The sequence below is a fragment of the Aquila chrysaetos genome, chromosome 11, assembly GCF_900496995.4.
Source record: "Aquila chrysaetos chrysaetos chromosome 11, bAquChr1.4, whole genome shotgun sequence".
Classification (NCBI taxonomy): domain Eukaryota; kingdom Metazoa; phylum Chordata; class Aves; order Accipitriformes; family Accipitridae; genus Aquila; species Aquila chrysaetos.
In genome coordinates this window covers 4,831,211-4,844,468 of record NC_044014.1, presented here as the reverse complement: position 1 = coordinate 4,844,468, position 13,258 = coordinate 4,831,211, and the positions used below count along the sequence as shown (strand labels likewise).

Below are 13,258 nucleotides of genomic sequence, written 5' to 3'. Positions count from 1 at the left end.
TGAATGACTGATAAACTGGGGAGGAAGCAAGGATTTTTTTACCCTCTTGCAAGCAAGGAAGTTTACCACCTTGCAGTCCTCACATACAGACTGTCCGTAAAAGCAAATCTCAGCTCCTGAGGAGCTGGCACTGAGTATGGCAATAAATTAAAATTTGGGGCAACACATTCATTTTGTCACTAAAGAATGAGCAGAATGCTGTACCACCAAAATTAGAAGCAAGTAAATGGCACTGACCTAAATTTATCCTCAGCTATATCTCTGGAAGGTACCCAGCTTGCTACAGACCTACAATTCCCTAAGGACAGTTTGTCAAAAGGGATGCTGGGGGATCATGAAGGGCTACACAGCACACAGAAAAGGCTGAGGGTGAACCATAAAAAAATTGCAAAATTATTGCCCTATTCAATTCTAAATATCTTGTCTTTAGCAAAAGCTTGGTCAGACGCAAAATGAAATCTGCTGGATATTTATCGTTTGCTATCCCTGGAGAGTAGCACAAGGAAATCAAACAAGTGACACAGTAGGGAGCATGTAATAGTGTCTACACTAGCTTCTAGTTTTAATGTAGCTTCAACAGTGATGAACAAAGGTGACCAGTTTAAAAGTGTGTCAGTTTAGAAGCAAGCAATATGTGTAAGTCATTGTAATTATTCCTTCCAGCCAGCAACGCCATTGATTTGTTGTCTCCTCCAAACAACTAACCTTCTAAGTGCTGTTGCAGGTTTGCAAGGCATGCGGACTAACATCTACCCAAATCAGACTTGAAAATTGCCATCCCCCCATTTTGTTTTTCTTGAAGACAAATATGTTGCTTAAACTAAAAAAATCTTCAATATTTTCATGAGGCTGAAAGGTCTTAACAACGACATACTTGGAAATAAGTCTCTCTTTTTTTTTTTTTTCTAAAAAATTCAGACTTTTGCTTTGGAATTTGAGCATTCAACACAGATTATTTCATCTGTGCTCTTTCTTATTGTTGTAATTTTGTTGTTTCGTGACATGCAGTAATAGTACATAGTTTACCATGGTTGAAAGGTTAATTCTAAGAAAATGCATCAAGTCACAAATACATCTTACTTGCTGAAACATTGCATCCTCTTCTAAAAATCAAAACATCCTCTGCATTGAAACAGTCTGAAGCTTTATATTAGTCAGGACACACTGCCTATTTAGACATGTGGGTTTTCTCTTGATACAAAAAATGGTGCTGAATTATCAAAAGATAGTTTGGGTTGTGGGAAACATGTTTCCCATGTTTTTTAGATTCTTGCCAAACTGCTAAGAGTGATTAATATTTTCTTTCCCTCTGTCAAGAGGGTGCATATTTTAAACTATCACATCACTGCTTTAAATATATGGCACAATTCCCACAGTGATGCTTCCAGTGTCCCACTCAACAGTCTTGAATAGTTGTTTAAAGATAGTTGGTTCATAAAACTGAAAGATGTATTGGCAGCAACATGAAGAATTACATACTGTATTTCTCCCCCAACTATTCAGCCACAAACCCTCTTGTAGCCCAGCTATGGCACCATCCATCTCTCAGAGGAGCACACCACATGCCTTCCTAAAAGGTCACATCACTCGCACCACTTTCTCTAGCCCGAGAAGGCAAACAAAACAGCTCTGCAGAGATATAACACTGATGTCTATCAAATACTGGATATTCATAGTGAAACATGTGGTAACTGCCCAGAGACATGGATCTCCATATGTTCTCAGTTCCTACAAAGGAACTGATACTCTGCCCACTCTCAAGGTGTTAGCTTTTATTCATATCAACCAACACTTGTGGCATTTCCGAGTTTTGGATATCTTCAGTGAAAAAATCAAAAAGAAGTCCTGGTTCTTCCAGCTGGGCCCCACTTTATCTGTGAAATTCAACATCTGCAGATCTTCTGGATAAGCTAAGCAGAGTTTGCCATTTACAATGGTAAAAGAGTGCTTTGCCGTGATTTGAGGTTTCCCAAGAATGACTGAACACCAACAGCCCTCAAGTCCACATGCTTGCTTTGACTGGTAAAAGGAAGGACTCCTCGAATTCAGCAGTTCTTGTTCAAAGCCTGTTTTTTGCTTTTTACAGGAGGAAAAAAGGAAAAGCTGAAAGATTTGACTATTGTGGAATTCACAGCCAGGCGGTTTGAGCACAAAATTTGACTCAGAAGTGTTTTTCCTTAAAAAGGAAATGATTAAGTAATTTAAGTATTCATTACTAACCAAGCATGGTTTCCTTCTTTCTCTAGTCAGGTCATCGGTGCTTTCAAGATGATGTTTCTCCACCTTGGCCTCCTCTTCCTCAAGGCTCTCATGTCTCAAGCACAAGAGCCCTGGACAGGCAGGCAGAGCCACAGCCCACAGGGGAAGACAGACAAGAAATAGCAACTTCCCAAGTGAGATTGGGAGAAGAATAACTGAGGTGAAGCAGTTCCTGCCAGCATACAGAAAGTGACAGCCCCATGCATTTTTGTGGTCTTTGCATTGTGTCAAGAGTAACCTTCAATTCATCCATTGCCTATAAAGTTCCAAAAAAACCCAGTAAGCCAGGCTGATGTGAATAGACCGTCTCTGGGCGGAGTGGGCCATCAGCAATACCAGACTACAGTTGCCAGTGCTGCTATAAAGGAGTAAAGGGTTGCTTCCACCACCAGTATACTAGCTCTGGCTACGGCATCAGATAAGCCAGCAGAATCAAATGCCAGACTGCTAATAACTCAAATGTTGCAGCCCTGCAGCGAGGGGCAAAGCTATTTGATGCAGGATTCAGCAGGGTGTCCTTGCCTGCCCTCCCTCATCATTTTACATGTCCTCATTAAGTCAGCAGCAGGAAGCTAAAGGGACCAGGACAGGTACAAATCTCATCTAGGCAGAAGCTCAGAGAGGACTTTCAGTTAAGTAAATTTTTCCACTTTGTTAAAGTTTCTTGTTCAATACAAAGAGGAAAAAAAAAAAGGCTGCCTTTCTGATTCTTTATCACTATCACATAATAGCATTGGTGAACTTAGCATATATCCTAGTGTCTTGATTTTTTTTTTTTTTTTCCCTTTTAACATAATGCTGGGAAAGTCTCCAAGGCTTAAATAAAAATCTTACCTTGGCTCTCAAGCTTGGCAGGCTTTTTGCTTCTAATACAACACAGATCAGAGGGGTGGTTTTTGGCTCTCCTACCTGAAATAAGCTTATTCGCCAACATATGTTTCTATTAGTTATGAAAGCACTATATTTTTGTAGCATAACTTCATGAAGTTGGGAAGGTGCCTCAGGTAACAGAATGGCATCTTTTCGTACAAACTTTCATATCACAAATAGTCTCTTTTGATACCATCACAGTCAGTAGCTAAGTATAAGAGAAAAAAGCTAACTAGTCTCTTTTGCTTCTAGTGCCCATTAGAGAAAACAGTCACAAAAGAACCTGCCCACACCAGTAAAAGTCCTACTAGCCTGTTTCTCCTGGTCTGGGTTACAAAAGGCAATTCACTGCACACAAGCAATATGGCTACAGTCAGGTCATCGTCTCCTGAGACTGCCGCACGTACCGAAGCTTCCACCAGTGCCTCCGAATCCTACCCTAAGGCAACTCCTGCTCCAAGCTCAGGGTCTCTACTGTTGTCTGGATTCAATTCCCCTTTGCATAGCTCTTCTCCACACCAGGATTTCATTTTTCTTTTCTTCTCACTTTCTTGACTGCTGGAGGAATTGGGGTAGGAAGTCATACTGAGAAGATCGTCTTTCAGATGCAACAACATGATTAATTCAGAAAACAGCATCTGCCATCTTCCTGGGTATGACGGTCCCAAGCGCTGAGACTCCGGAAACCCAAGGACACCACTCTTGGCTCAGATGAGGGCTGCACACGTCAGCCTAAACTCTTTTGAAAACATGAACATCTACGTTGGTACCTCAGGGAGTACCAAGTTATTTTTAAAACCGAAGGGCTTACACATGTAGAAGCAGAGCACACAAACATCAACTACACTAATTTTATCTGTTCAATCTGCTGAGGGGAGAGAGAAGATGAGGTGGACTCCAGGGAAGGCAGCCCCACAGCCAAGGCTGTATCAAGAGACACCAAGCGAGATGGAGGCCATCACGCTCTTACAAGAACAGCCACCTCCACGGCAGTCCTTGGTGCACAAGCTGGAGGTCGGCAAGGAGGTCACTCTTTCCTGGGACAATTTTTCCCTACTCCCCTGGCCCCTCCATGGGGCAGAACTTGATCTTACAGGCCACGTTTTCCAGGAGACGTTAGCCTGCCCCACAGTGCAGGTGGTCCAGTTGAAACCATCTTTGCTCCTACAAAGCAGAAACGTGCCTGTTTCTCCACGAATCTGAGTAACAATCCAGGAGGAACCTGGACCAGCTCTCCCAGAACCAACCCTGCTCTTCCTGCAGACCCTCAGGGTTCTGCTCACCAATTCTTTGGTGGGGGGAAAGAGGGCAAAAGCAAGATTCAGTAATTTAAAAACCAAACCAAAAAAAAAAAAAAAAAAAAGACAACTGTGAATACCAACTATAAATAGAGCATCAAGTCCTGCTGTAAACTCGCAATAGAGCCGAACTAAAAATAGCAATACAAGACGAAGCAGCGCAGCACTGGTGTTGATAGGAACAGCAATGTCAAGAGTATGAATATGGAAAAGAATAAGACTTTGCTACAGTAATTATCTACCTAACACAGAACAATGTGGAATAAATATAGAAACCTTATTGCCAAAAAGGCTCCTACTCCCACATCAATGTTAGGAGAAATGAAAAAAAACCAGAAAATTAAGTTATAGAAGGAAAATTTTTTTTTCTTAGATATAGTGGTATTTTTCTGGTTTGCCTTTTATTATATGGCACATTCATTTTCTTAAGTGAGAGATCTGACCAGAATCTAAGGCTGTGCATCTCCTGCATACTTGGTCAAAAGGTCTAGCAGCACAAGTGGGATTACTTGCTCACGTAACAGAGTGAGACTCAACAAGAAATTAAGAGACTGAACAAACACGGTAAAGATCAGAAAAAAAACAAACATCACCTCCAGTTCCTGTTTATGTCAGCGGATTGCTCTACAATACAGCCAGTGTGAATCAGGTGAGAATTGTATGAGAGGACTACAGCAATCTGGGCACCCACACTCAGGAGGAGGTCAAAGAAGTAAACGCACACAAATCTGTGCAAAACAGTTATTTCCCAGTGCCGTATACTCGTTCTCTAACACAAGCAGTAACCAGAAAGCTCATGAATGTTTTCGGCATTGGAAGTGGGCATGGGGTACACATGGTTGGATTGCCTCCTTAGACCAATGCAGCAAGGCAGCTGCCTTATTCGTGGCAAGCACTCCTTCCCAAAAGCTTTTTAGCAAGCAGGCTCAAACTGCATGGAGTCTTCCTAGCATCCATAAATAGAGCACAACGCGCCTGCTACCAAACACTACAGTACTGGTCAACACAAACTGTGCAGGTTTTGGTTATATAATAAATTCCTCTTTAGAACAAAAAAAGTATAGCTATAAAATTTGTTTTAACTGCTTATTTAAAAATCACATTGTTTTGGAATTTTACTAATTATTTGGTGATTGCCTATGTATTAGGAAATCTCAAAGATGAGTGGTTATTCTAAACTGATACCCAAAACCCCTAGTATCGAAACTAATCAGGTTAAATATTGGAAAAGAATGAGGAAGTTTAACAGAAACAAATTTGACAAGGTGAGTATAAAGGCATATAATCTAAGGGAGTCATGTTGATTCCTTTGCCAGATGTAGATAATGACTGTAGAAGTCTGCTACCCTTAAACTTGTATTTTATGCCATATATAATCACTTTGCCTTTTACTGTTACTCTGTTCAATTACCTGAGGTGACACAGCATTTCCACTCTTTCTTTTTTTCCTTGAAGAAACTAAACACAATACAACATGAATTCCTTGGTCTGAAACCTCAGAATCTCATGGAGAAAAGTAAGCATGTACTTACGACCAGAGAGAGTTTCTTCCTTGTGTGATGACTCCAGTGAATTTTGTTAGCCTTCGAGCATCTACTTCAATCCACTGATAGGGGTCATTTCTTCCTGCACACCAAGCGCCATCATAGAAATCATTTTCATTAACACCTGCCTGAAAAGAAGGCAAAATCATCTTCATAAATCAGAACCAAGAAACTGAAGGTCTTTCATAGGAAAAAGAAAAGAACACATGAAGTCATCATTCATCCCACTTACTCCTTTGGCACCAGTTTAAGACCCCTGAGACTGCCATTCTCAACAGCTATATGGAGTGACCAAAATGTTTTCTTACTCAAAGCAGGGAGGGAAATTCTGCAGAGTCCCTTTAAAACCTAAGAACCATTACATATAAATTTAAGTTAGAGTTAGAAAGCATAAACAGAGCTTCGGTTCAGTCCACCTGTCTGTGCCTGTGGCCTGATCGAGCCTTTATCCATAACAGATTATCCACATGGTCTTCAGAGTTATGAAAGCCCTAAAAAGCCAGCTCCAACCCATATAAATAATGGTCAGTGCTGGAGCAACCTCCTTTCCCCTGGAAGCAGCAAAGGAGAGTGTAGGGCATATGGGAACAGTAATACTATTTCCCACCAATCTTCACTCCCAGAATTATTTATTTTCATCACTAGGGTGTCAAAGGTTAAAAATTCAGGAATGCCCAGCAGTACCCAAGTCGCGTACCAATCTATATCCCAATTTATGCTGGCAAAACCACCGCAAACAGCCTTCTCAAGGTTTTCAAAGAAATAGCTGCAAGGTATTTTGAGTAAGCTGTATTCCAAATAGATCTGAAATAGCACTTAAAGAAACATAGCATCTGAGGTCTTCAGATATTGATCTCATTACTAAAGCCCAGGAAACATTAGGCACCAAGCTGGCTACTGTCATAGAGAGCACAGAACCTTTTCCATATGGTCTTCTGAGGCTACATATATTTTTATGATACTCCATCAGTGCTTAATGTGGATTTATCATTGCCATCCATGCAATTCCAAGAATGGATATCCTTAAATATTTCCCAAATATAAACGAAGAGTCTGGAAAACTTTGTAAGGCAGATCTGAAAGCTCTGGTATACAGCCACTCTCTGTTCAGTGGTATAGTTTCAGTTGGTGCGTGTGTATATGTAAAACATAAGTGAAGTACCCAAGAACACAACTGTCAATAAAGTTTCCTGAATTATCCCTCAGCTTCCCACTGAGCAGTATTAGCAGATATTACAGTCATAGCTGGGTTACAACGGCAGAGATTGACAGGTCTGTCTACCTCCATGTTTACAGACCATTTCTACCAAAACGGGCATTGGGTGGGTCTAACTCAAAGAGAGGATGCAGTTGTTAATCCCTTTTCCCAATGTGAGTTTGGTGGCATCTGAGGGAAGTGCTGCAACACATAAACACAGATTCAATTCCTAAAACTTCTCATTTTCTCAAGTATTCAAATCTAAGATAGGGCAGCTTAAAAATTACTTGTTTTCCTGCACCTACCAAAATTACATTAAGCTACCTACTTCTATGTATTAACTCTGATATTGTAAAGTGAAGTTTGTATAAAAGTTGAAGTACAAGATAGAGAGAAAAACTTTATTAACAACAAAAGATAAATTCTTCAAGGAGACCTGAACAATGGGAAAACACAAGAATATAAATACTATCACTGACCTGAGTTATAACCTTTTTCAAGAAAAGGTTTCCATGCATTTTAAAATAAGACTGAATTTGAAGTAGCCTTAGGGTTTAAAACCAATGCTTGCCAGGAAGCGTTAAGATCTGCAGAGCACCTTGAACCAGCATCATGCTAATCCCTTTCACACTGATGAAATTCCACCAGTTTCTGCAGATCAAGTAGCCTTATCTCTCAGCGCTTCAGCTGGGATCCTTGGTCCTCGTTCAGATTGAGGATATTTCCTATTAGTGTGATGCTCATCAGGGTGTAAACCTCTTCTCCACATTACAGTGAGGAGAGGGAAGCAGAAAAGAGAAAGAAGAGCTTATTTGCAAAAAATAACCCTAATTACATACTCAAGTCTCCATGGTTTCAACCAGACTTAAATAAAGCTAAGCATATGTTTAAGTTGTATATCGAATATGGAGAGTCTAAAGGGCACACTTATAGTTACACACAGCTTAAAATACTCTGGCCTTAAATAGGGGCAGAGAGAGCAGAAAAAAAAGAAACCGTGCTGCTACTTTTTCCTGCTCTCTTATTTCCTGACATCAGCTCCTCTGAAGCTAAAAGAATATTTTTACTAGGTAAGAAGAAGCAGGTGTCTGTGTATAACTAGCACAGAGCACTACTTGAGAAAGAGGAGTTTAATCAATGAAAAGTTCTTATTGGAAATATTTCTGAAGGAAAAGAATAAAGAACCAATAAATTTATGTTAAAACTTCTCTTTTCAAGCTTCAAGTCTGTATTTTTTTCTTAAGGTGCTTGAAGTTTTGAATTTGCCCTATGGGCACTTCAAAATATTGTTTTTATTAAAAAACCCTTATAAACTCAATCAAATATTTAGTAGTTAAAATTGCTATTAAATTTCTTTGGAAAAATTTTCATTCCTGAAAGATGAGAACAATTATATTAAATATTCAGTCAAAGAATATAGCTCAAGATACCTTTTCTCAGCAAGATGTTTACTTGAATTTGAAGATTGTACATTGAATTAACAGAGATAATGGATTCAAGTTATGACATGCATAACTTTAAGCTATACAGTTTAAACACCTGCATTATCTTCATAAGTAGGAGAGTGAAGGAGCTAATGAAAACTGCAAGTAAGGACTAGGTCTTAAGCAAACCCTTTTTTCCTCCACTGAGTTTTTGAGAATAACTCAAAGTCTAACTCAGCTTATATTCACTTGTTGCCAAATGCAAAAACATTTCTCAATATGCAGTGTCTTATGAAAAAATACCTTTTTGATCTAGGAAAAGGGACTTTTTTTCCCCTGTCACTCCTAAGTTATCTATAAATGTGAATGTTGAAAATTGCAACTCAAATAAAACAAGTCAACTGCTTATAATGTACCCAGAAGCTAAGAAGAAGGGAAATCAAGAGGTTATGATTCCTTTACAAATAATATGACTTCCAATTTTAATTCATGTTTCTCTTCTGAGTTAGACATGTGCAAGACAGAATAAACACTTGCTCACATTGCCACTGTTCCAAAAGCCTTATTCTATAATGAGGAGAAAGATATTACTGCCTGAATGTATTCAAATGAAGAAGTTTTAGTCTTCTGCCACAAGTCAGCTGGAGCAGCAGTAAAAATATACCTAATATCAAACCATTTCTGCTTAAATTCTTTTCTGTTCCCAGCAGGATGATCACAAACATTATTTTACCATAGGAAATTTGGGAGGGAAAAAAAGCACATTAGTCATCACAGGTATTTATAGCAACCACTGCTAGAAGAGAAGAATTAAAGCACACAGGCTGAAAGTAGAACTTCCAATAATTTTGTCTTTTGCTTGTGTTTTAATGGAGCTTTTCAAAATGAACTAGTGAAACAAAGAACTGAAAAACCAAAAAGCAATACATCCCACTTGTTTGCATACACATGCTTGCATTACTTGGTTAATCTTCAACGTTGTTTGGACTTCTCCAACCAGGAAAATGAGGAAGGGGAAGAAACATAATTTGACTAATTATTTCAGGTTTTAACCACTGCTAATTATTGTACAAGTGACAAATACTAATGACTTTCATCCCTGAAGGCAGAACGCCTCAATGAATGTTATTTTAGGCTATGATTTTTCCTGATGATGTTAAATTACTACTGGTTGTGCCACTACTGCAGTTGCAGGCTAGGTCTCCAATATACGGGGCATTGCTCCTGCACTCAAGAGGTCCCAGCTTAATCACCACATTCATACAGGACTGGCAGCAAAATCAGGTCCCACGCAGTGCAAGGTCACAAGAGAAGCAGATCCTAGAAGGGCTTATCCAGTCCCGCTAAGCCTGTCTGTCTTTGGAATAAAGCATACACTGACTGATAATTTCATACACTTCAAATAATCTAAACAGAAAAAAAAAAAACCACCCTCAGAAGCCTTTGAAAAACTTCATTATTCTGCAAATTCCCTGTGAACTGAGGTAGTGCCAGTTACCTGGGGAGAACCCTACGCTTCTCAGCTGACTTCGCATCAGATGATGAGGTTGAGCAGAGAGTGGGTTTTGTCTTATTTCGGGGAGGAACGCAACGGTCACATGAATGTTGTGTGATGGCACTGCGGTGATACGTGGACCATGCCACAAGGGCAGCAGCCCATAAAATTGCTCATCGCTGTACATTTAGCATAGTGCTCCAGTAAAACTTTAGTGGCACAGAGGCCTCTCGGAGCCTCTCTGACTTGGGCCAAGGGTTTTTCTTCATGTGCAGTCAGCATGAAAACACAGCTACATAAATACCAGTGCCTTTTGCCTTTTCCCAGCATGCCACAACCCACCCTTTTGAGCAGCAAGCAGAAATCACCAGGGACCTCATTACCCATCTGACACATCAGTCCCCTGTAGTACCTATTCTTGGTTATAAGCATATATCTTCTAAATACTACCAAAATTCAGAAGTCTTAATGAGAAGTAAAATTAATCATTGAAACTCAAGTGACAGGGAAGACATCTACAAATTCTAAGTGGCTTTGAAAAATTTTAAAGCCCTATTAATTTTAAGCTAATCCCAAAGGAAACAGTATCTAAAGAAAAATAAAAGCAAGCCCATACATTTAACACTGCCAGTCACAGTGGTAACTCTAGGTGGTCAAGCGATTTAGGGCATTACTCTATCTATAGTATAAACTTTCAGTAAGGGTAAAAGCTTTTGATTTGAGGATAACTAGAAATCTTTATTAGAGGTAAAGGCGTAGCAGAAAGCCAGGTGTTGTTGGGTTATTTGTGTAGGAGCCTCCCACAGTCCTGGGATCAGGTAAGTCCCTGTACGAGAAAAGGGAAAAAGCAGCTTTTGGGTGATAAGGAGAATCAATCCATGCAGAATTCGTACAGCTCAGGAAAACAACAAGGCGAAAATCTGAATCAAGCAGAAGCGTGACATTGTGAAGCCTCTGTTCACAGGAAGAAGAGCCCCATCTTCTGAATGGAGAAGAGCAAAAACCCCATTCGCCCCGGACAGAAGGTCCTTTCACCCGAGGCTCTGCGCAGCACTCCAGGGAGGGCTTATTCTCACAATAAAAGCAAAAGAAACCACTGCCACAGAACGGGCAAGAAGCCGTACAGTTATAACCAGCAGGGCCCAGGCGTGGTTGGTACCCAGCAGGGGAAGGTGGGATGGGAGAAGCACCGGCTCGAAGGTCCTAGTTGATGGGACACCGAAAGAAACACACTTGGTCTAATCCGAGCCCGGGAGCTTTTGGGAAGGAAGAGCTGAGTGGTACCTCGCTTCTGCATGCCTCCCAGCAAAAAAAGACTGTCCCCTTGGCTTCTGCTAGAGGCTCTGGATGACATTTTGGGGAAACGTCATCCATAGGTAAGACTCTTGCACTTCTCTGTTTATTTTAATGCAGTGTTACTGGTGCTGACATGACACCGAACCAGATGGACTCCTGGTCTAAACCAGTATGGTCATTCTTGTGTTTAAATAAACTGGACTTTAACACCAGCCTGAAAAATGAGGACCCACAACCAACAGAGAATTCAGAGGTTTGCCTCACAGTCCTTGGTCTTATGCCACTATATAAACAAAACTGTAATAAAATAATTAAACAATCCTATAGAATCCATCTGAATACCATCTGCATACCATTTTTGTATTCATGAGAGCTTTTTTTTTTCCTAGCAAAGAATATGAAATAAAGAAGCAAAATCACTCCGACCTCAAAAGAAATTAAATACGAAGGCTGCAGATAAGACCTCGCACTGCACCCAACCTGCTGTACCTGCACCCTGGCTTGGAAAGGAGGAGCCCATTCCTGCCCCCGTGCTGGTCTCCTGCCACTCACCTCCAACCGGCTCTGCTGTTCATGGGGCTGCAGAGCAAAGTAGTTTACTGAGCTTTCTGACCAACATTAATCCATTGAAACAAATGAAAAAAAAAAGGGGGGGGACTACCTGCCCCCCCAACCAAGAAACCCACAGAGCTTTTTGTAGAGAGGCACCAGAAGAAGCTGCAGCAAAGAGGGATGCTTCCACAGTGGGATTTTAATGAGGAGCGGTTCCTCCTCCCAGCAGCTGCCCACCATTACACTGCAGTGGGCACCATGTGAAATTGCACTGCTAATTAGACCTCATCCTTCCTAGTCCCAGTCTGTTCATTAACTAGCAAACCCCTTCAGCTGGAGGAAAAAAAAAATAATCCAGTGGAGGGTCTAATAATAAAAGGTAACTAATAAATTAAATAACCTGTAGAGTTTTTTCACTGTTGTTGACTTGGTGCTAGTACCCTGTTTATGACTTTTAGTTTTAAGTGTTGCACTTTATTATACAAAAGTAACATTTTTACACTGGAAAAGACTGTAATTCAGAAAACAGCACTAAGGGGAAAACAGAAACACCAGAAATGGGAAAACAGAATTTGGTCCTGCAAAGCACCTAAGCACACCTTTAATATTAATTAAAGAAGCTAAACCAGATTGTATGCTAGTGACTTCTGAATTGAAGCATTTTTTGGTAGTCTAATCACTGCCTCTGAAAAACTGCCTTAGGGCAAGAGCTTCACTCGAAACCACACTTCCAATTAACCATTGTCATTAACTACAGGCAAACAACAAAAAAAGCAACTTGCTGTGCGAGCTTCCTTCCAGGCTGATTATTAAGGGAGCTGGGTTGATTCCTGCAGCTGGGGAGGGAGCAGTTCTGGGCTGCCTCCACCTTTGCTTGCTCAGAGAGGTCTGTTTGGATTTGCACCCTCAGCACACTAAGTTTGGAGTTTTTTTTCTAACTACGCCCCATGAATCTAAAGGTTATCCATCAACATTATTCACTTCTATAATTCCAGTGTTTCCCCTTCATTTGAATTACATGAGCTGACAAAGTAGTCAGAACCGATAACCATCCATTGGTTCTCTTGATACAACAGTACAACCTTAAGCCATTCTCCTACTTAGGAGAAAAAATTGATGTTACCTGAATATTAAGCCTTCCTCTGTGGGCCCCAAGGCCATACCGCTTTGCTGTAGAGGCATGGAGCTGGAAATCAGTAATTTTTAATGTCTCTAGACCAAGTGGAGGACAATCTACAAAACAAAAGATTGATTAAAATTTAATTAAAAAAACCAAAATAACAACACAAAACAAACAAGTATTCAAAGTTTCTGGATTTCAG

General features: G+C 40.4%; 1 protein-coding gene across 1 annotated transcript in view; it reads right to left on the bottom strand.

Moving 5' to 3' along the window:
- The window catches only part of CPXM2 (carboxypeptidase X, M14 family member 2), an 80,135-nt gene that overhangs the window by 41,095 nt on the left and 25,782 nt on the right, over positions 1-13,258 (bottom strand). The window contains exons 2-3 of the mRNA XM_030030843.1: positions 13,060-13,169; positions 5,960-6,099 (exon numbers count right to left, since the gene is read on the bottom strand). Of these exons, the coding sequence (XP_029886703.1) occupies positions 5,960-6,099; positions 13,060-13,169 (250 nt within the window). The remainder of the gene's footprint in view (positions 1-5,959; positions 6,100-13,059; positions 13,170-13,258) is intronic.